Below are 23595 nucleotides of genomic sequence, written 5' to 3' on the forward strand. Positions count from 1 at the left end.
GCGTGGGCATCAGCAGTTGCGGCACGAGGGCTCAGTAGTTGTGGCTTGCGGGCTCTAGAGCACAGGCTCAGTAGCTTAGTAGTTGTGGTGCATGGGCTTAGTTGCTCCGCGGCATGTGGGATCTTCCCGGACCAGGGCTCGAACCCATGTCCTCTGCATTGGCAGGGGGCCAGGGTGCACTAAGTAGGATGCTAACTGTAAGTTTTTTGTAGGTGTCCTTTATAAGATTAAGAAAGTTTCCTTTCATTTCTAGTTTGTTGGGAGTGTTTATCAATAATGGAGATTAAATTTAGTTAAATGTTTTTACTGCATCTATTGACATAATCGTGTGCTTTTTCTTTTTTAGCCTTTTAATATGGTAAATTACATTTTGACTGTTGAACCAGTCTAGCATTCCTGAGATAAACCTCATTTGGTTGTGATATATTATCTTTTTTAGATATTGCTGTATTTAATTTGCTAAAATTTTATTAAGGACGTTTGTGTCTATTTTGTTGTGGACTTTTTCATGGAGGGATATTGATCTATAGATTTTTCTTTCTTTCTTTCTTCCTTCCTTTCTTTCTTTCTTTCTTTCTTTCTTTCTTTTTTTGTAATGAGTGTCTGGTTTTTGTGTCATGATAATTCTGACCTTGGAAGATAGATTTGGAAGTATTACCTTTTCTTCTATTTTTTGGAAGAGATTCTGTAAAATTTGTATTATTTTTTTCTCTAAATGTTTAGTAGAATTCTCTAATGAAAGCATCTGGATATAGAGTTTTATTTGTTGGAAGTTTTTAAACTATGGATTGAATTATTCAATAGCTACTTGTAACTATTTATTCAATTGTAATAGAGCATTCCAATTACCTATTTCCTCTTCAGCAAGTATTGCTAGTTTGTGTATTTCAGGGAATTGGTCATTTCATCTGAGTTATCATATTTATGGTTGAGGAGTAGGTTATAGTATTCCTTTATTATCTTTTAATACCTGTAGTGACTTTCCCTCTTTCATTACTGATTTTGGTAATTTGTGTCTTCTCTCTTTGTTTCTTGGTTGGCCTGGCTAGCAGATTGTTAATGTCATTGCTCTTTTCTAAGAATCAGCTTGGATTGACTTTTTTCTCTATTGTTTTTCTGTTTCATTTCTTCTCCTATCTTGATTATATCCTTTATTCTGCTTGCTTTGAATTTCATTGCTCATCTTTTTATAGTTTCTTTCTTTTTTTTTTTTTTTTGCGATACGCGGGCCTCTCACTGTTGTGGCCTCTCCCGTTGCGGAGCACAGGCTCCGGACGTGCAGGCTCAGCGGCCATGGCTCACGGGCCCAGCCGCTCCGCGGCATGTGGGATCTTCCCTGACCGGGGCATGAACCCACGTCCCCTGCATCGGCAGGCGGACTCTCAACCACTGCGCCACCAGGGAAGCCCTTTTTATAGTTTCTTAAGGTGGAAATGTAATACTGATTTGAGACCTTTCTTATTTTTTAAAATAAGCATTTTAAAGCTCAGAATTTCCCTCTAAGCATAGCTTTAGCTGCATTCAAAAATTTTTGTTATATTGTATTTTAATTTTTATCCAGTTCAAAAATCTTTTCTAATTTCCCTTGAGACTATCTCTGTGACCCATGGATTATTTAGAAGTGTTGTTTAATTTCCAAATATTTGATGATTTTCCAGATACCTTTCTGTTGTTGATTTCTAGTTTAAGTCCATTTATGGCCAGATAACATACTTTGTATGATGTCTATTCTTTAAAATTTGTTAAGGTTGGTTTTAAAGCTCAGAATGTAATATATTTTGGTGAATCTTCCATATGTGCCTGAAAAGAATACGTTTTCTGCTGTTATTGGGTGGAGGGTTCTATAGATTGTCAAGTTGATTGATAGTGTTGTTTAAGACTTCTGTATTCTTGCTGATTTTCTGTCTACTTAGCATATCAATCACTGAAAGAAAAGTGCTGAAGCCTTCAAGTGTAATTATGGATTTGTCTATTTTGTCCTTCAGTTCTAACACTTCTTGCTTCATGTGTTTTGTTAGGTGAATACACATTAAGGATGACTGCATCTCATCAGTGAACTGACTTTTTTTATCATCGGTTAATTCCCTCTTCGTACTTGTTAATATTCTTTGTCCTGAAGTTTACTTTGTCTAATATTAATATGTCCACTTTTTCTTTCCTTTGATTTGTGTTGGCATGGTATATCTTTTTTTCATTCTTTTATTTTAAACTATTCTGTATCATTATATTTAAAATGGGTTTCTTGTATACAGCATAAAGTTGGGTTTTGTATTTTTATCTGATTTGACAATCTCTAGCTTTCAGTAGGTACATTTAGGCTATTTACATTTAATGTAATTAATGATGTGGTTGGATTTTTCCTCAGTTTTATTGAGATATAATTGACGTACATCACTGTATAAGTTGAAGGTGTGCAGAATAATGGTTTGACTTACAAGTATTGTGAAATGATTGCTGCAATAAGTTTAGTTAGCATCCATCACCTCATATAGATACAATAAAAAGAGAAAGCAAAAAAAGAAAAAAGTTTTTATCACTGTGATGAGAACTCAGGATTTACTCCTAACAACTTTCATGTACATATATGTATATCATATAGCAGTGGTAACTAGAGTCATCATGTTGCACATTATACCCATAGTACTTATTTATCTTGTAACTGGAAGTGTGTACCTTTTGACCACCTTTCTCCAATTTTGCTCCCATCCACCACCTCTGGTAACCACAACTCTGATCTCTTTTTCTTGGAGGTTTTCTGTTTTTGTTTTTGTTTTTAGATTCTATGTATAAGTGAGATCATACAGTATTTGTCTTTCTCTGTGTGACTTATTTCACTTAGCACAGCGCCCTCAAGGTCCATCTATGTTGTCACAAATGTTAGGATATCCTTTTCTTTATTGCTGAATAATATTTCATTGTATATATATCTGTGTGTATGTGTATAGATATAGATATATAGATGACATAGATATGGTTGGATTTAAGTCTATCATTTCATGACTTGTTTTCTGTTTGTCTCCTCCATTGTTTGCTCCTATGTTTCCAATTTCCTGAATTATTTTGGATTGCTTGAGGTTTTTTAGGCGTTCCATCTTAATTTATCCACTGGATTTCGACTCTGTATCAATTTTTAGTGGGTTCTTAGGGACTTACAACCTAAATTTTTGTAGTATACTGACATACCTAAACTGTCATAGCCTAAGTAGAATTAATATTTTACAACCTCAAGAAAGCGTAGATGCTTTCAACGTGTAGCTTCCTTTATCTTCCTTACTTCATGGTATAGTTGCCACATGTATTATGTCTATACACACTGAAGAAACACCACCAAAAAAGTTATAATTTTTACTTTAACAGTTATACATGTTTTTAAACTTATCATTGGAAGCTGTCAAGGAATTTGGTAAAAGAATTCAAAATTTATTACTAATTTTAAAAAAACCTCAGCAAATATAGAATGGAAAAAAACCCTTCCTTATCGTGATGAAGAGTATTTATCAGAAATTAACAAGCAGTCTTCATTTCCCTATCGAGAAATGATGTGCTTGCAATGCTGTGATGGCCAGAACAGAGCAAGCCCACTGCAGTCTCTCTCTTCCACTGATTAACACTCAAAACCCTGGTCAAGCACCCACTTTTTTCTCTTTGGGTTCTTCCCTTCGTCTTTGTCCCTAGAGCCCCCAAGATGCCACATTGCCAGCAGGGGCAGTTTCTTCATCTTCTCCTTTCATCTCTCCTTCATGTTCTCTTTGCTCTCTCCTCCTGTTTCACAAAGGTCATGGCTTCTTGAGTACACCAAGCGGATTTTCCTGACATTGCATTATGTTATTTGTAGAAGATAATTTTCAGATCCCTCCTTTTCCTCTGAGTGTGAATTTGTCAGGTCAAGAGGAGTAGGGAAGATACTCCAGGCAAAGGACAAACATAAGTCAGCGCATCAGGCAAGGCTGGAAGGGCCTTGTGGGGGGAGGTGACCAGACCGGGCCTGGAGAGTGACGAGCTGGCACGTGGATTATGGACTGGACAGGACATCTGAGGTCCGGGGGCTGAGTGCATAATGAGAGCTTGGACACGGCCACAGAGACGAGGGTCTTCTAACTGATCAGACACGTTGAAGTCGGGCCCAAAAGTTTTGGCCTCAGATATTTTCTCATGTCAAGTTCCTAGGTCGTGTGAACATTTTCAGAGTCGCTTCTGTGTGAGACGGCAGAGAAGAGGGAGGTCTGGAGGTGATGCAAAGATGAAAGGCATAGAAGGAGGGAGAGAGAGAGGGGAGAAGGGAGAGACAGGTGGGGAGAAGGGAAGGAGGAAGGGGGCTGGGGAGCTGGGCGAAGCAGCCCCGAGCTCTCCCCCAGACCGTGACCTTGTGGGTGGGCTTCCCCTCTGCAGGGGGGCTCGCAAGCCCTGGGAAGTCCTGGCATCGTTCCCCAAAGGCTACGAAGTGATCATGGAGCATCTCCTGCAGAGGCTGACTCCACAGCAGAAGTCAAGGGGCCAGGAGCCCAGCTGCAGAACAGAGATCTCTCCGCTGATTGTACGAGGGCCCGAGGAGGGGGCCGGGGGCTGGGAGGGGGCGCCCTGGTGCCCATCCTAGGCTGTCCTGAGCTCTCGGGCCGCTGCCTTTTACAGAGGAGGTTGAATGTCCTCACGGCAGAGTCTCGGGAAGGGTGGGAGGGAGGGTTCTCCCCGGGACTCTGCCTTGTAGGGAAACAGAAAGACCGGCTTCTAGTTCTCCTGGGTGGGATTGGGTGAGACCAGCGCCCCAGCCCCCCTGACCTCTCAAGGGTGGCGAGAGAAGAGAGCCACCAGCACAGTTACAAGAGCACTTTAGACGGATAACAGCCCAGACGTCGCCCTCTGCTTTCCTGGCTCACGCTGACTTAGCCTCCACGCTCAGAGGCGTGGGGTTCCCGGCCAGCCCGACCGGGTGGCTGCTTGTGGTCCGAGGCTGCCTGGCGTCAGGGCCCGAGGGTTGGAGATGTAGGTGGCGATGGCCCCGCCTTCCTCCCACTGCAGGCCACCAGGGCCCTCCACGAGCTGCTGCTGGAGCCCAGCCGGAGGCTGGAGGCGCAGGCCTTCTTCCCCGCCCTGTTCACGGCCCTGCTGTTCCAGATCCCCCTCCTCAACGTGGAAGGGGCCACAGAGGCCGCCCAGGAGCAGCACCACGTGACCCAGTGGACGGACCCCGTCAGGTACCCTGGGCCTCGGCCGGGGCTGTGAGGAACGGTGCTCCGGGGCCGTCTCTCGGGGCCCTTGTCCGTCGCCCCCCGGCGCCCGACCCGGCCCCTTCTCCCCTCTGCCGGGCCCGGGTGTGCTCCGCACGCATCCTTCAACAGCTCTTGCTGGGCTTTTTAGAAAAGACTCTTTCTTAAGTCTGGCTTTCTGGGCTGACGCAGGAATCCTGTCCCACCGTGAAATCAGTGCAGCAGGTGACACAGTGCACCTGCATCCGTAGACCTGGGCCCCGCCCCGTGCCGTCACAGCCTCCCATGTCCCCTGGGTGCCACGTCTGTCTCGGCCTTGGGTGCCTCGTTTGTGAAATGTCGCCGGGGTCTCTGAGGGCTGCCCCGTCACCAGCAGGCCGCGGCCGTGAGTGAGGTTGGGTGGACGAGCAGGTGGCAGGTGAGGGAGAGGACGACCTCCCCTCCTGCTCTCTGTCCCCCTCCCCGCAGCTCCACCGTGGAGGCCCTGAAGACCTTGATGAGGAGCACGGGGTACAGCGACCACGTGTCTTATGTTCAGGAACTGGGTGGCTGGGAGCTGCTCACCAGGCCTGAAAGATACCACGAGGGTGTGGCCCTGCTGGCCAGGTGAGACTGGGCCGCACCTGGCTGGGGACCCACCTGTCCTGGGGCCCCTCCACACTCAGGCCTGACCCTGGGCGCTGTGCTCCCCCCGCAGGGCCATGATCATCAAGAACTGCTGGCACATCCGCCCCGTCTTCAGCCTCACCGTCAGGATCCTCCAGGAACCGGACCAAGAGACTCACTTGACGGCCCTCGTGTTCATCACCGAGGTGAGTGGCTGGCGGGCAGGTGAGGGCGGCCCTTCCGGGAACAGTCACTCCAGGGGGCCGCGGCCTCACATCAGGCTGGGGGACATTGCTCAGGACACCTGGTCGGTTATCTGGAGTCACAGGCCTTGAGTTTACCGGGTGCGATTGAATCTCGGCTCCGCCCTGACTTTATGGGACAACCCGGCTCCTCCCTGCAGCCACCTCCGCCTTTTAAAGTCACTCTCGGGACTTCCCTGGTGGTGCAGTGGTTAAGACTCTGTACTTCCAATGCAGGGGGCCCGGGTCAGGGAACTATATCTCACACGCATGCCGCAACTAAGAGTTTGCATGCCGCAACTAAGACCCGGTGCAACCAAATAAAAAAGTTAAATTAAATAAAAAACATAAATAAATAAAGTCACTCTCTGCTCAGCTCCACTGATTGGCTCAACGTATTTTAACCACCTGGCAGAAAAAAGGCATAAAAATTTAGAAAAAATGGAAAAGAATCTTAAAAATTACAAAACCATGAATAATCCTGATGCCTGCAGGAAACCACTTTTTGGTCTGAGTGGAGGGGGCGTGTGTGTGCTTATCATGGTTGAAATCATTCTCTATTCATATTCTGTATCCTGTTCTCTTTAAGCATCTTCTACGTCATTACGTGGTGTTTTTGGTAAACAAAAATTTTAACGGGGATGTAATATTTCATCACGAAGATGTTTTATAATTGGACATTCAGTTTCCAATTTTACACTATTATAAATAACACTGTAATGAACGTCTCTATGTGAAAGACTTTGCCCATATTCCAGATTATTTCCTTAAATACTGAATATAATAAGTGAAGGCTTGGTTCAAAAAATATGAATGTCTTCTATAACTTTTGACACTAATGCCAAATTGCTTTCCAGTAAAGTTGTACCAATTTATATTGATACTTCCACCGGCAGTGTCCAAAAGGAGTTTCAGGATTTCTGACTCACCACAGCTTTAAATAAGCTCCTTTTAAAATTTCAAGCCACCTGATTTTTTTTTAATAGGAGTGGATTACTTGTGAAATAGCAGAGATAGAAGATTACACAGTGCTAATCCTAGAATATAAACAGATATTATCCTAGTGTGTAGTGGTGTGTTTTTGTGTAGGTTCCAGGGCATTGGTGTCTTGTCTGAGGGTGCCTCCACCTTGAACCAAGAGCTAATGTGTGCACGTCGGGGTGGGGTGCTGATCCATGCATTCAGGGACGTATGTTGTGTTGGCAGAACTCCTGCTAAGGATGGGGAGTGTGGACATGTAGGACCAGAACCCTGACCAGAAGGGGACTCCTAGCTCAGTGACAGGCAAGCATTAGAGCACCTAGTTTCTGTGGGGAAGCTGCTTCCATGCAGGTTCCTGGGCCCTGTCTGCAGAGACTTGGACTCCACGGCCCTCGGGGAAAGCCCAGAGTCTTCATTTTCTGGAAATACCCCAGTGGTTGTTGTCCAGGTAGTCCTTGGACCCAGCTTTGAGAACCGGTACAAGGCACATGCTGGGTGGCAGGGGGGCCACCCTGGATGGAGGCTGCTCTCCTGAGGGCAGGAGTTCTGGACTCTGGCTGCATCTTAGAATCCTCTGGGGAGCTTTGAAAAATGCTGAGGCCAGACCAGCACTTCACCCCTCTCCCTGCTCCCTGCCTGTACGTTCTCTTTGAATTGGTCTGGGATGGGGTACAGGTATCAGTTTGTTTGAGAAGTTCCCAAGTTTAAAGCTGTCTTCTAAAAACACAGCTATGATTGAGAACCTCTCGAGAATTTCCCAAAAACGTGTAATATCCGTTGAAAACAGTGGGAATGGGCCTTCACTCATCTGGCTCCCTTTTTGGACTTTCAGGCTGAGAAGGGGGAAGGGAGGGGTCAGTATGCTGGGGAAAAGGTTAGGGGTATGGACGGACCTCACTCCCAGCAATTAAAGGGAGACCTAGTTGACTGTAAGCTCGAAAACCAGTGGGGATTTAGGTGCCAGCTAAGACAGTGGATCAAGGTCTATGACAGAGAGTGAATGGCTGTGGAAGTTTCTAATGCTTCACAGCACTTTGCACCTGTCCTGTTTGTTGTTTGGTTATCCTCATCCGTTGCCCGGGCATGACCACAGTAGAAATATGTAAAACCGTCAGGGCCGCGAGCCTTTGTTCAGGGTTCTTAGAGAACAGGATGCTCAGTTATTTTAGTTCTCCCTGTGACTGTGAAAAAGGTGTTATTACCTCTATTTTGCAGAGGATGAAACTGAGGTTCAAAGAATCTAAGAAACTTGCTCGGCTAGTAAGTCTGGGGGGCGGGTCTGCGTGGCCGCCAGTCAGAGATGGTGGGAAGTGCCGAGCTGTCCACAAAATCATCTCCATCATCAGGACCACACGTGGGGACATAGATATGCATACCTCACACGCGCATGCATGCAAAGCAAGCCCATAGTGGTTAAATGCATCTGATTAGCTTTTGTCTCTCAATTTTATTTTAAATAACAAATATACACATATAATTCCCGTAAATATGTGAATAAAATCATCTTTGCTATTTTCTTTTAATTGTAGCCTTCTTTCTTTCCCATTTTTGCCTCTCCTTCTGACCTCACCAGTCCTGGACCCACGCGTCTCATACATGAACAGCCAGATATGCGCTCCTTCCATGTATACATATCTATATGCACATCGGTGCATTTCTTACTTTTATCCCCTGCAGTTCCCCTTGTCAAAGATGCCTCAGGGGCTTCCCTGGTGGCGCAGTGGTTGAGAGTCCGCCTGCCGATCCAGGGGACACGGGTTCATGCCCCGGTCCGGGAAGATCCCACATGCCGCGGAGCGGCTGGGCCTGTGAGCCATGGCCGCTGAGCCTGCGCGTCCTGAGCCTGTGCTCCACAACGGGAGAGGCCACAACAGTGAGAGGCCCGTGTACCGCAAAAAAAAAAAAAGCCTCAGGAAGACTTGCAGGATGGCGGGACGCCTTCTGGAATCATAGCGTGTGACATGACCCTTCAGCTGGGCGTTGGCCTCTTCAGGCCCTTCTTCCAAATCCTGAAGAGCGTATCTTTACTCACGAGCAGGAGCCTGGATGCAAGGTGGTTGAGGACTTTTCCTCCCGACCCGTGGTTTCTGACCCTCTTTGTGTCCTCGTGCAGCTGCTGCAGTCCCCGGTTGTGGCAGCCGTCGTGGACGAGGTCACGGTTGGGACTCTGGCCAGCTGGTTCCAGCGCAAGGAGCTGGCCTCTGTGAAGCTGCTCCTGCGGGCGGTGGAGGTCCTCGCGAGCCACGAGCACGCGGTGAGCCGGCCGGGCCGCGGGTGGGACCCCAGGAGACCTGGAGGCCCAGAGTGTCCAGTTGTGGACGGGGTGGGCCCCACTCTCAGGGTCAGACCGAGGAGGCCCTCGTGAAGCCTCCCGCTGAGGACAGGGGTCGGGACGTGCGCTCCTGCCACTCCCACCCTGCCAGGGAAGGAAACAGGAGACCCTCCTGAGCCAGCCCCAGGGTCACCCCAGCCAGCTGCGTCTCCTGGAGTCGGGCGTCCTTACTAGGGATGAGAAGGAGGTGCAAATGGGGCCTTGGGTGGAGGCGGTGGTGAGGGGCTGTCCTCTGTCTTCTCCCTTCCCCACGAGGACGGGGTGCTGCCCGACGCCTTCCGGGGAGGCCCCCTCTGCCGGCACCACCTCCGCCACTGCCCCAGGTCCAGGGCAGGAGGGGGTGTGCCGGCACCGCCGTCGTACGCGGTGGTAGGACCGTCCCCCTGTCGCCCGGCCCCGCAGGGGAAGCAGCTCCAGGCCCTGCAGCCCTACGTGCTCAACTGCTGCTACTCCGCGGACGGCGGCGTCGTGGCCGAGACCCTCCAGGTGCTGCGGGGCCTGGTGGAACAGCTGAGTTGGCAGCACGCCGCCGCCTTCCTCATCCAGCTTGCCTTCACGCTCGGGCCCTTCCTGGAGGAGGTGAGTCTCCTGAGGACCCATCTCCCTTCTGGGCTGTCGGTCACGTAAGAGAGCTGCCAGAACCATCTCCAAGGCCCCCGGCTGGGAGGTGGAACCTGCTGTGGGGCTGCCGGCTGCGTCCCCCGGCCTGGGGAGGGTCCAGGGGGCACTGGCAGAGTCGTGACGCCATGGGGCCGGGGCACATCGTCGGGGGCCTGCGGATGGTGGGGGGCTCGGGGCTGCGTGTCCCACGCGTGCGTGTGCATGTGCGTGCGTTCTCACCCAGGAGGCCGAGAGTCTGCGCTTGACGGCCTTCGAGATCTATGCGGCCCTCCTGGCCAAGGTCAACAGGCGCTTCCTCGTCTTCCCCTTGAGGCACCAGGTCCTCAACTTGCTCATCCACCTGGTGCTCCACCTGGAGGATGTGAATGTCAGCGTGGCTCAGGTGAGAGGCCGTGGGGCAGGGGGTGGGGGGATGCTAGCAGGATGTGAGTGGGCGCTGTGGGGGGCGCTGAAGGAGGCTCCCGTCTCTGACCTTGGAGGGCGGCACTTAGAGGCTAGGGGTGACCCGACGCTTGCACCGGGCTTTTCTGCAGCCCCGGCTCCCCGGCCGGCCACCAGCGCACAGTGGAAAGCTGTGGGTGTGACACGTCCTTTCCCAGGAGGCCCCCGTGGTTCCCAGCCCCGGGCATCACTGGCCTTCTCTCCAAGCCGCTCTCTGCCCTTTGCCACTGATCAGAGATGGGCTCCCAGGGCGGGGAGGCCCCCATTGGAGGCGGCACGGCGTCCAGAACAGAGAGGGCCCGGGACGAGTCCGTGTTCTGCAATGGATGGCCTGGCTCCGAGCCCCGGATCCTGGGCGCGTGAACTGCAGCTGAGAAGTGCTGACACCGGCTTGCACACACCCGGCTCCTTTGCCCAACGAGGCTCCGACGGGCGCGTGTGAGGATGCGCTGAGCCAGCAGCTGAGCTGGGACGTTATCTTTGTGGGGGGGTTGGCCCCTCCCAGGGAACTCCGCGTGGAGTTCCTGGCAAAGCCGACCCTGATGAGAGGAGTGACCACCCACTTGGAGGATCCAGACTTCAGGGAAATCTCTTCTCTGAGAAACTGTTTTGGGGGCTGGGTGGGTCTCCATACAGTAACATAGCAACTGGAAAAACCATTACCACCCTGATTTTTCAACTTCTTATTGGTAGGAGAAAGGGTGCAGGTACAGCCAAAGGACGGCCCGGCTTTCCTCCCACCCTGGGTCCCTCTGGGTTCGCTGAGTCCCGTGCCCCCAGGGCTGACCTCACCGCCGTCCGTCTCCTCTCTCCGTGCCCCTCGGGGTCTCCTCCCTGCCCTGCCCTGTAACACCTTGCACTGAGCCTCCCCATCTCTCCAGATTGCCCGGCCCGCCCTCTGCCGTACGGCCACCTTGATGGGCTGGTCAAAGCTCAAAGCGATGTTTGCCGAGAAAGACGTCTGGACCATCCTCAGAGCCCTGGTAAGTCGCGGCTTGCACGGCGCCTGCTCCTGGGCAGGGAGTCCGGGGCACCCAGCCATGTGGGTCTTTTTCCTGCGGCTTCTGGGTTTGCAGTGGTGCGGTAATGAGATGCCCACTGGCCGTCCACTCTGCGCCCAGCACCTACATGTGGCTCCTGCCGCATCCCGCTCCCGTTGCTTCCTGCCTGAGTTGGGGAACTAGGCACACAAGTGGGTCATTTTGGAATAGTCAAGTAAAGGCTGAAAGAGAGGAATGTACTTCGTAGTGCAAGGGGAGGCGCTCAGCCCAGTCTGGGAGTTGAAGGAAGGCTTCCTGCAGAGGTGTCCTCTGGGGGCAGTGGGCAGTGGAGGGCGAGGTAACACTGCGGTAAAGGGCTGGGCTCAAGAGTGCAGGTGAGGTGCTGCCCTACAGGGGGGCGTGGGGCAGTGGGGCAGGGCTCCCACTCTGTCCCCAGGGCCTGGTCCACCTCATCTGATAGGACTTGCTCATGGGAAATAAGGGCAGGAGAGCCCAGCCTGTGGGGAGCTGCAAGTGGCTGGAATCATTAAAGCAGGAGCAGAAAACTCCAATGCCTCCGGGCCACACGGGGAACATCAACCAGAGAAGCAGGCCAGGCGGGTCTGGAGGGGCTGAGGGTTGTGGTCCAGCTCCGGCCGTGCTTCTCCGCCTCGTTAGAGCACGTGTTCGATAACAGCCCCTTACTATCCTGAAGTGAAATGTGTGGATAATATCACCGCCCATGGGCTTCCCTGGTGGCGCAGTGGTTGAGAGTCCGCCTGCCAATGCAGGGGACGTGGGTTCGTGCCCCGGTCCGGGAAGATCCCACATGCCGCAGAGCGGCTGGGCCCGTGACGCATGGCCGCTGGACCTGCGCGTCCGGAGCCTGTGCTCCGCAATGGGAGAGGCCACAACAGTGAGAGGCCTGCGTACCGCAAAACAACAACAACAACAACAACAACAAAATATATATATATATCACCGCCTATACAGACTCCCAAAGTAAAGAGATATAAAACCCTAGCTCCAGAGGAGAAATGAAAGTACTTTTTCATAGAATGTAACATAACATGACGTGATAACATGGCAGGATGTGACCGTGATATAAGCATGGCCGTGCCCGGCCCAGTGCCTCTAGGAGACGTGATGTGGGGCCTCCTGCCCACGGATGGACCGGCTACAAATGCAGGTCGTGTGTTGGGGACACAAATAGAGACCCAACAAGTGTTGCCGCTGGTGATGTGACTTCCAAAGTGATGGACAATTTTTGGCGAAGTTCTGAAAATGTGAATTGCAGTCTTGCTGTGACCTATATTGTAGCTGCGTCCCTAGAAAATCCAGTGTGTATCTGAACCATAGAAAGTACTCTGTGTTTCTATAAAAGACAGAGTCAAGTTCTGGGCACAGATGATTAGAAAGAAGGTTTTGATTGCACAGGTATCAATGGGACATGAGGAACTGTGTCCTTCCCCTCATCCTCTCAACAGTTCCATCCATCCCTCTGGGGACGGCACAGTCCCCAGCTGAGAAGGCTGAGAGCCGCTGATTGCGTCCATGAGAAAACGTGGGCTCAGGGTCGCTCCATCTTCCACTTTGCTGTAGGAAGTGGAAATCCTGATTTTAGGTGCAATTTCCCACGTTTATATTGGCAACTAATTTAGAATGTTTGAAACAGTGTGCGGAGCAGACGGAAACATCTGCGGGCTGGCTTGGCTCATGGCTGCCGGGGTGCCGTCCTGGTACAGGACCACAGAGCAGGAAGCAGGAGGCTGGGTCATACGGTTTGGTGGAGGTTGGGACACAAGAGCAGGACTTGACGCTGTAGGAAACGGGGAACCATCGAAGCACTAAGCAAGGGGGTCACGTGGTCGAATGGCCACACATTTTTGACAGACCTCCTGGCGGCAGGTCGGAGGATAAGTTCCCGGGACAGGACTGGGTCTGGGCCCAGGGCCAGGGAGAGGTGATGGGGTCGTGGAGACGAAGACATGGGGGCTTAGCCAGTCTTGGAGGCTGATTTGATGTGGAGCGTGCAGGTAAGGGTGGACTCCCGGGCTCCTAAGACAGGTGAGTGCTGGCGTCGGAGGCTGAGGGGAGAATCCAGAGGTAGGAGCAGGTGTGGAGGGGACGCCAGTGGCTCGACTTGTACACGTGGAGTCAGTAAGGCTTGTGGGGTCTGTCCCACTGGACGTCAGACACGGGTCACTGACGCAGGGAGAGCGGGCTGGGCCGTGGGCAGGGACGTGCACTTGAACGGCAGGTGGAAGCTGCAGCCCTGAGCCTGGACTCGCACAGCGGGACAGGCACGTAGTCAGCATCGGGCTTCCAGGACCCAGGCAGAGTCTAGGAAAGAGAATCCGGCAGAGGAGTGGAAGAGGGACGAGAAGAGAGGAGCGTCACGGTCCCCCAAGAGGAGAAGCTTCAGGAAGTGATGGTGACCGTGGCATGAGTGTAGGAAGAGAGCCGCTGGGGGGGCCCGTTGGGTTTGGACCACAGGGGATGCTGTGATCTTCGCAGGCGCAGGGTCAGTGGGGGGCGCGGTGGAGGGAGGGGCCCAGGGAGCAGGACCCCAAGGGTTCCTTGGGGCGGCTCAGCTTCACCACACCTTCAACCAGGGCGGTCCCGCCTTTGTCGGTTTGGGATGTAGGATTTCCAGTTAGGGTTTTTATTTGAAGAAGAGGTTCTACTGCCAAAAAAATCTGAAAAACCATGGATGTAGCCTCCTTGTTTAAGAACTTGGATGCAGAGTGAAAAAGAGCGTGGGGTGTAGCCAGGAAGGAAAAGCAGGAGACGGGGTCGGGGCTGGTGGTCTTTGCAAAGGGAGGACGCGTCACCCTCGCAACCTTCAAGGGAGGATAAACACAGAGGTGGCGCCTTCCCAGGCGCGGAAGGAAGATAGTGAAACCCTTAACTGCACACGGCACCGTGGGGCCCTGTTTAAACAGTGGTGTAGACACCATGGGTTCTCTTGCCTCCTGAGGCAGGTGACGTGGAGATTGAAGCTTTTAAGCCGAGATGTAAATAAACGATATAGAAACAATGGAACTGGAGGGGAAAATGTGTGAGCCAGAGATTGGGGTGATTCTGTGTGAGTTTCATGCCTCCTCCAGGGAAAGTGGTCGCCGGGGCTCCATCCATCCAGGAAGCCTTCACCGAGTAGATCAGTCCTTAGGAGCTGGGCGGGAGGGGATGCAGGTTAGAACGTTGTCACAGATGTTACACTGAGAGAATGACTCCACTGTACTCTCAACACTGGTGGGGGGGAAGGGGGCGGGGCCACAGAACCAGCAGTGGGCACCTTGCCCACGCCGGCACCTCTTCCTACAGCTGAAACAGGAGGAAAGCAAAGCCCTGTGGTTCCTGAAGCAGAGTGTGATGCTTTTCAAGAGCCCGCAGGCCCGCATCCGCCAGGCAGCCGTGTGGTTTGCAGGTATGGTGGGCCTTCCCTCTTCCTGGAGCCACCGTGTCCCTGTCCTGGGGTCCTTCAAACAGCCCGAGGAGCCGGGACAGCGGGCAGATAGGGCCTGGGGTCGTGACCTTGGAGGGCGGAGGACTGTCTGCCCCTGACCCCCACCCCCCATAGGAAGCTCCTGCCTGGGCTAAGCCACGTACAGGTGGCCGGGCAGGGAGGCTCAGAGACTGGAGGGGTCAGTTCGATCACCCGAGGAAAAGCATCTTCAAGGCAGAGGCTCCCCTCCCCGTCCCCAGCCCCATCTGCTTGGGACCCTTCAGAGAAGCAGGGACGAGGTCACTTCGACTTCAGGGGGAAGGTCTGGACCCGAGGCCAGTCGTGGGAGGGCCAGACAAACAGAAGGCGGGAATGCCGGCGGTTTGGGGCAGAGGCACAGAGCAGGTGCAGCCGGGGCCCCACCGGTCCTCTGTGCCCCCCGCAGGCCAGATCATCCAGACCCTGAGCGAGGAGGAGGCCAGCGAGGTGGAGGAAACCTACGCAGGTCAGTGCGGCCCCGCGGCACACCGCCCATGGCTGTCAGATGTGGAGCCGGGGTTCGTGGGGTAGGCTCAGAAATGAGGGAAAATGGGCAGACGGGCTCACAGAACTCACCACTGGGGAGGACTGAGGAAGGAGCTTGTCTCCCAGGCATTAGCTTCGGGGCTCTGGTTGGGGCCCTCCCATCCCCCAGGTCACTCACCGTCCCTCACCCCGCTGAGCTCCAGCCGTTCATCGGCCGGGACGGTTCCTGGACCTCTTTGCAGGAGGGACACCGGCCTCTTCTCGCGTGGGGCCACGCGGGGGCTCCCAGCGCCTCCCTCCTGCCCGGGTCACCACCCTGTGTCCCCCGCCCATCCGTGGAGACACCCCTCCCTCCCGCCGTCCCCTCTCCCAAGCACCGCATCCCTGCCGGGCGGGGCTCCCGGTCGCTGGCTGAGTCCCTGTAGTCAGAGAACGTCGCTCACAGCTGTGCTCTGGGGCGAGCAGGGCAGAGCCGGGGAGGGGAAAGTGGGCAGGACCTCCAGGGCTGGTCCCGGGCTGGACGGGGAGCCTCAGACGCGTCTCCTGGAGCCCGGCAGGTGTGGTCCTGCTTGTGACCGGGGTGTGTGCACCCCCAGGAGGAGCTCTTGCTTACATTCTACAAGCTGTCCTGCCCCTTGCTGCACAGCACCGCCGCCCTGCCCACGAGCCCCCGTCCCCCAGGCCCAGGCCCTCCTGCTCAGCACCGCTGTGTCTGCGTTACAGCTCTGAAGTGCATGCAGGAAGACCCCGACCCCGCGGTCAGCTGCCTGGCCGCGCAGACCTCCTACGTCCTGGAAGCCAAGGAGAAGATGAAGGTCACCACCCCCAGCTCCTGCTTCTGTTGCAGGAAGCCGAGAAAGGCCCGTTTCTGAGCCTGCGTCCAGGGCAGACAAGACGGTGGCAGCAGTGACTGCGGCTGGGCTTCTGAGCCCTGCTCTAGACGTGGGTGGGGGGCGTCCCTGCAAAGCCTCTATAATAAAGGGAGAGGGACCACTGGTGACCTAGTGGCTAGGATTCCGGCCTCTCACTGCCATGGCCTGGGTTCAATCCCTGGTTGGGGAACTGAGATCCCATAAGCCGTGCAGCATGGTCAAAAACAAATTTTTTTTTAATTAAAAATAAAATAAAAGGAGAAAGAGGGAACGTCCGAGCAGGTGGTGTTTCCTTGTCTTTCCCCTGGAGCCCATTCCCGCCCGCGGGGTAGAGCTGCCTTCTCTGCAGCGAACCTCTGGGTCCAGGCCCCTCCCAGCCCCGCCCTCACTCAGCCAGGGCCCTGAGGCCAGAGTGCGGGGACTCCGGAACCTCAGCTTGAACTGCGAACTGGGAGGAAAGCGGTGTTGGGATACAGGGGGTGTGGGCAGGGCTCCTGGCCGTAGGTAGCAGAGTGCACTCTGGCTGGTTTACTCCGGAAAGCCGCTTATTAAAGGGCATCCGTCAGCTCCAGGCACAAGGCGGCTCCACAGAGCACCACTGTGGCGGTCCCTTGGCTCAGCACACCCCGGCCCAGGTGACAGCGCTCAGGCCTGGGCATGGAAAACTTGGCCACTGTCCCTCCTGCCACGCCGACGGGTCAGCGGGGTGAGCACCTGCCATCTCCCACTGCCCTGCTGGAACCGGCCCTGCGGGGGGCCGTCCCACCGTCCCGGGGCAGCTCTCCGTCCACGCAGGGCCACTGGCTGTTCCCATTGCCACCACCCCGCCCCCCCTTGGAGCCGGGGTGTCACCTGTTACCCCCGACCTCAGTCAGCCGGGCCCTGGGCAGAGCTCTGGGTACAGGGACAGTGACCCCATGTCCTACAGAGCAGGGGCCCCACGGCCCAAACTCTGGCCACAGCGAGGTGGACACCCAGCCTGGCTCTGGCTCTGGCCCTGCAGCGTCTGGCCTCTGTCACCCGCACCCCAGCCCCCGGGGACGTGTGGAGCTCCTGCTCAGTGGCCGTCTCCACCTTCCACGCCTCCCTCTCAGCAGTGGCCACGCTCCCTGGGTTATCTGGGCCTGGGGAGCGGCGGGAGTCACTGTCATGGTTGCAAACAGACCTCAGAGGCAGCGTTGAAGCTCGCGCTAACCCGGCACTGGCCAGAAGCCTCTTCCACCCACCGCCTTTGTCACCAGCTGGCACTAGGGGCCTTTCCGGCCGCACCTGTTATAGGTGGCGGTGCTCGGGGAAAGTCACAAGACTCAGTATACACTCACGGTCCCTGCCTCGCCCTCCAAAGCACAATCCTGCTTTGCTACAAGCATGCCAAAGATGGATCGTATTATAACCTATCAGCAGGTCAGATGCATTGGTATAGGACCCGCTTCAGAGGCAATCACGCTCCTTGCCTTGGTCAAGCCAAGTTAAGGGACTCAATGGGCAGAGACCAGCCCAGGAAATGGATTCTAGGGCCCTCTTGTCCTGGGATGATCTTGGCCACATCTGTCGGCTTCTGGGCCTCAGTTCCTTTCATCTGTGAATTGAGAGGTTTGGAAAAAACTATCTTTTAAGATGCCACCCAGCCCTGGCAATGAATGGCTCGTGTCAGATTCCGAGAAGTGCAAATTTCTTGCCTGGGAAAAGCCGCCTGGGAACTTATATCCTAAATGGAATTTCTCTTCTTCATCCTCGTTTGTTTTCCAAGTTTTCTATAATAAACAGTTATTGGACTTCCGTGGCCGTCCAGTGGTTAAGACTCTGCCTTCCACGGCAGGGGGTGTGGGTTCGATCTCTGGTCGGGGAACCAAGGTCCTACATGCCGTGGGGTGTGGCCAAAAATTTTTTAAAAAGAGGCCATAATAAGCAGTTATTACTCTTATAATCTGGAGAGAAAAATCTCACATTAAAAGAATAAAAAGCAATGTCCCTTAACTCGCTATTCCTGCCTCCCCACCCCTAAGTGCCTTGGCTTCGTCAAGACTTGAATTTGGAAAAGCCACCTTTTGAGGCCAAAGTCTGGGGGGCCGAGGGGGAATCCGCTGGGTGCAATCAGCTCCAGGCCCTCCGTCTTCTGGTTTCATCCACACGCCTCCCCGCTGGTCCGCAGCTGGCGATGCCCCGTTGTCACTTCCTGCAGTCGACAGTAGGCTCTGTCCCGAAGGGGACAATCCTATGTGAAAGATGGCCTGTGGGAGGCAAGGGTGGGGTGAGACCAGGTGGGAGGTGGCGTGGGTGGAGCTCGGTCAACCAGCCAAAAACAACCGGGCTCAGCAGCCACCGCTGGTCCCCAGGGCTGGAGGCTCCCGTGCCCACCGCGGGGCTGGGGGGATGCATCTCCGTCACTGGCTCAGGGTCCCCCAACTTGCCAAGCCCCTTCCTTGTGAGGGCCGGGACCCTCTGGGGAGGACCCTTCCTCTGCCCATGGCGACCCCATCGGCGCCATCACCTGTCACCAGCTGTGGGTCCAGATCAGCAGTAGAGCCTGTGCAGGCTGACGAAGCAGCTTGCTTTTGTATTAGGAAAACAAAGCGAAGAGAGACCCAACTGTCTTCTTAATATGGACATCAGAAAGGAAAGCTTCAGAGTGGTCGGGGGAGGGAAGACGGTGCAGACTGGCCCCCCGAGGTGGTGGTGGTGCAGGGGCGGGGCGGGGAGGGGGAGGGGTGGGGATGGGTGGTTTTCAAAAGGCAAAGGCAGGTTTAGATAGTTGCTGACAGCTCATCACTCGACCCGCCGGGATTGCTGTTCTTTCTTTCTTCATTCACTCCCACTCTCCCTCTTTAAGTGTTTGCTCAGCATCTGTGGCCACAAGGCACTGAGGGAATACAGAAAGAAACAAAATGAAGTCAGTACCCCCCCAAAAGAGGGTAAATTGTATGGTATGGGAATTACATCTCAATAAAACTGTTATGAAAATGTTTTCTTTGATAGAGCTAAACCCAACAAAGTAGAGATTTGCACACAGAGCTGGTGCAGCGCATCAGGACGCTACGGACCCTGAAGTGCATACAACCCTAAGTTATATGAGCATCACCGATGCCTGGAAAACCGCAGTAACGAACAGGATCTAGTGAGTTACAAGCACGAGAGCAGCTCCGTTTTACAGTAACAACTCTGTGTCTTCTGGGCTGAAGAGCACGTTACAGGGTCGCTCGGCATCTCAGAGACGTTTTTATGTTAAAATGGGTCTTTTATGTTCAAAATAATGGGACATATAGGCAGAGCACAGGATTTTTAAGGCGGTGGGAAAAAGAAAAGGGAATACGAGTTTTTAAGACTGAGAAGCTGTGATCTGGAACCAAACATCACGCCTTCGGTGGAGCCGTTGGCACGTGTGACCGTTTGTGTTTCTGTACCCTCCTCCTAAGCCACGAGGAACAGAACCGCATCTGGGGGGCGTAACCTGAACGGTGCCTGATGGAGTGACAGGAACGGGTGTCAACCGTGACTCCGCCCTTAGCAGCTGGGATGCTGGAAAGCCGCTTCCTCTGAGATGTTTCTCATTTCAGAAAATGCAAACACCGCCTGTCACACAGGTAGTGAAAACCCGATGGACGACGCCTGGAACAGTGTCTGGAATGGAGCAGGCGCTCAGGAGACACTGGTGCCCTCGCCTCCAGCTGCGTACGTGTCCCAGGAAGGGACGCAGGGAGGCTGGAGGGAACTCGGCTCCCTCAGTGAGTAGGCCTGCTCCCAACTTACGGCCTGTATTGACCCTCATGCTGGGCCTGGCCCAGATGCCTGCCCCCGCCCGCCACCAGCCCCTTCCCCCCACCCCTGCCCCAGGGAGGACCACCAGCCCAACATCTGCAGCCCTCAGGGTCACACCACACACCACAGACAAGGGTCATTCGCGTTTTATTTATGACAGCTTCTTAGAACACTCACATCTGGTCCGGGAACAGAAATGTACAGCATGAGGCTTAAATAACTTTCATACACTATGTACAGTCATCAGCAGACGTACAAAACATATATACACCTATGCTACCACCCAGCAGAGGAGCTGAACCAAATGCAACCCTGCGCCCGGGCAGGGGATAGCTAGAAAAGAGCTGGTGGGCAGGGCAGGGCAGGGCTTCACGGCAGGGGTCTTCTCTGACCCCCGGCTCTTCCCCGAACTGTCCCTGCTTCCCTGCAAGGCCCTCGGGACAGGAGTTCCAAGGGATGGACTGGGCTGTGGTGCAGCTGGGAGCTCCTCTGAGCACTGCGGAAGGGGGAGTGAACAAAGATGCCTTAGAAGAATCAGAACTTTCCCTGTCAACTCTATCTTTGCACATCAGAGGGTTGGGAAGGGGTTGGGAGCCAAAAGAGGAGGGGTTGTGGGGGGCAGCAGCCAAGCCCTGGCTGCTTGGGGTGCAAAGGGGCGGATGTGCTGGGTTTGGGCCACTTGGTGGGAAGGAGCTCAGCGCTCTGGCAGGGCAGGCCCTGGCCACACAACACGGTGGTGAGCGCACCGGGCGACGTGGGGATGAACGACCAGGGGGTGTGCCCGCACCCAGCCCAGACCGCTTCAGAGGATGCCCGGGAGCCAGGCCCCGCAACGGTGGGAGAGGCCAGGAATCCCCGACCGTACAGCAGCGCTGCCAGCGTCTCCGCCACACCGGGTGGCGTGAGCAGGTCCTGGTGACAGTCCTCCCTCCAGTGGTTTGTGCTTTAAACTCCCTCCGCCCAAGCCACCCGGCCCCTGGCGGGCAGCAGGGCCGGACCATGCCTGGACCCACACATGGCCTCCCAAGGGGTGGAAGGTGGCACCCTGACCGCCTCAAAGGCTCGGGCGTGCTGGCCTCTCTCAGCCTTCCTCTCTCCTTGGCAAGCTCCAGAGTCAACTCCAGGTGCCTCAGAGGAGCCAGCCCTGCAGATGGAAGTAAACACTGGCCTGGCTAATGCTGAGAGCAGAGGCCTGGCCCAGGACCGCGCCGAGGCGGCCACGGGCAGTGGCCGGAAGATGGTCCCGTCAGGGGAGCTTGCCAGCCAGCTTGAGAGCCTTCCCGGGGCTCAGCCCCGGAACAGGATATGGGTCAGTGGGGCTGGGATGGACCTGGGATCGAGCATTCAACAATTTGGGATGTCGGGGGAAAAGGGTGCCACTCCGGGGCCCCCAGCCCTCCAATGTGGCCTGCCTGCAGGGCCAGCCTCAAGCCTTTGGGTGGGCACAGCAGGGCAGAAGTAGTAGGACGAGTCCCGGAATTAGGACAGGCTGCGGGCCGAGCCCTGTTGGAGCGAGGGCGGCCCCTGAAGTGGGCGTCCTCGGTCTCCCGCTGGGCAGAGCCTCCTGGCCGGGTTTGCCCAGGCCGCCTGCCACCAGCCCTGCCTTGTGCTCAAATCACAACCATTTTGTGCTTCCACATTGAGGATGCTTGTGCATCGAGGGGCGCTGGGGGCCCCCCAACCATGGACCCAACCCATTCCCGAAGGAGCAGGCAGACTTCAGTGCTCTGGAGCACAGCTGGGAAAGGCTCCAGAGACCTCAAGTTCAGAGTCAGTGCTTCCCGCCAGGACAGCAGAGCCAGCCTGCCATGAGGTAGCTGACCCGTAAGAAACAGCAGAAAAGGGGCAGGGACGCTGAGCACCTCTCGCGGGCCAAAGGGCCCATCTTGTGCAAGGACAGGCCTGCAGCCGCTGCCCAGTGGCCCCAGGCTGAGGCCTCCAGTCTTTTGTGTTTCTACAGTTTGTAAACAGTCATGCAGATTCTTTCTTACAGGAGGCAAGGTTGAAGATTTCTGTTGAGGTGGGTGGAGGGCTGGGGCCCAAGAAGAGAATTGTACCCACTTCTGAGTGGCTGAGGGGGCTCCTGGCACCCCTGGGATGGCCCAGCAGGAGGGATTTCCAGTCCTGAAGACACTGTCCCGGCTCTGGGCGTGTCCCTGCTGCACGTCTGCTCCCCCAGTGTCGACCCCAAGTCCAGCAGGGGCCCTCACGGCAGGACGGCTTTCTGAGCTGGGGGGCAGCTCGGAGCAGTGGGGAGGGGCACCGAGGAGAGAGCACAGGGCCACCTCCGGAAGATCCAAAAGTCACTGCGTCCTCTGAACAGAGCTGGGGCTCCCGGCCCTCAGACTGAGTGAGGCCAGGAAGCACAAGACCAGTTAAGCATCAGAGAAAGTGTGTAAAAAGAAAAAGAATGCCGATTTTACAACATCCTGGGAGCGGGGAGTCCACGGCCCCAAGGAAAGGAGAAACTCAGTGGAGTCCATCCTCACCGCTGGCCCTACAGGGAGAGACCCTGGCCCGTGCCAGTTAAGGCTTGAACGCAAGTCTCCTGAATAACCAGGGAAAGACGCCGGGGGCTCTGCCTGGCCGGGGTGAGATGCAGGGGGACTGGGGAGGGCGAGGCCGGGCGTGCCGTCCAAGCCCCTTCACGGTGGACAGTCTTCCGAGCTGCTTCCTACGTGGCCCACCCGGGGCTCTGGGAGTGGGGACAGCGGGCAGGAGACCCCGCGGGTGAGAAGACACATGTGGCTCTGCGGGCATGGCTGGTGTAAGGCTGCCCGGGGCGGGTGCCAGGCCCCGGCGTAGGAAGGCACTGACGCGCCAAGCGGCCGGAGGCGGGGGCACTAGAGCGGCCCCCGGGTGAGGTCGGGGACGGGCCCAGGCTGCAGAGTCAAAGGGGCGCCGCCCTCCTCTGCAAAGCAAATGGGGGGGCGGCCCTGGAGGGCGGGGGGTGGATCCCCTCCGGGACCCCTGGCCCCTAAGAGCTGAAGGAACAAGCTTGTGGGAAGAAACTTCAAGTCAGTTTCCAGGAGGCAACAGCAAAAATAAAAATAAAAAATAAATAACTGAAGGACACTGACCATCTCCCCAAAGGAATCTTTCTAGCAGCTCCACCGTGGCCCCGTCAGAAAGGGACCCAAGGAATTGCTGGGGTCCACGAGGAGTGGCCACTGGTGGCCGCGGGGCTAAGGTCAGCTGCGGGGCCAGCTGCCTACACCTGGTTTCCATGGTTACCTGAGGGCTATCTTTCTGGGCTCAGAGGCAGGTGCAGTGGCTGGGCCAGAGGATGTAGGGGAGGCCTGCTGGCCGGAGGGGCACGGCGAGGGCTGCCCCACCTCCAGGACAGGCCCCCCGGGCCAAGGCTGGAGGAAGGGCGTGGCCAGCTCGGCAAGAGAACACAGGGACAGGTTGGGGGGCGGGGCAGGCTGCAGGGAGAGAAAGGAGGGGAAACGCCCTTTGGCTTCACAGCTTAATTAACTCCCCGACCTCCCTGTCCCCAAGAGGGGGGAGGGGGCAGTATCCCGTGGGAAGGTCAGGGAGAGGAAGGCGGGCAGGAGGGCCACAGCCTCTGTCCCCCGGGCGCCGCC

General features: G+C 55.0%; 1 protein-coding gene across 1 annotated transcript in view; it reads left to right on the top strand.

Moving 5' to 3' along the window:
* LOC307066783 (maestro heat-like repeat-containing protein family member 7) overlaps positions 1 to 16519 on the top strand; it is a gene marked incomplete at its 5' end in the record, with an annotated part of 28403 nt that extends 11884 nt beyond the window's left edge. The window contains 12 exon segments of the mRNA XM_079724027.1: positions 4390 to 4534; positions 5017 to 5192; positions 5673 to 5810; positions 5902 to 6016; positions 9147 to 9287; positions 9768 to 9944; positions 10210 to 10368; positions 11309 to 11410; positions 14735 to 14837; positions 15301 to 15360; positions 15977 to 16105; positions 16107 to 16519. Coding sequence (XP_079580153.1) covers positions 4390 to 4534; positions 5017 to 5192; positions 5673 to 5810; positions 5902 to 6016; positions 9147 to 9287; positions 9768 to 9944; positions 10210 to 10368; positions 11309 to 11410; positions 14735 to 14837; positions 15301 to 15360; positions 15977 to 16105; positions 16107 to 16252 — 1591 coding nt within the window. The 3' untranslated portion in view covers positions 16253 to 16519.
* Positions 16520 to 23595: the final 7076 nt, after the last annotated feature.

The sequence above is a fragment of the Hyperoodon ampullatus genome (genome assembly GCF_949752795.1).
Source record: "Hyperoodon ampullatus genome assembly, chromosome: 2".
Taxonomy (NCBI): domain Eukaryota; kingdom Metazoa; phylum Chordata; class Mammalia; order Artiodactyla; family Ziphiidae; genus Hyperoodon; species Hyperoodon ampullatus.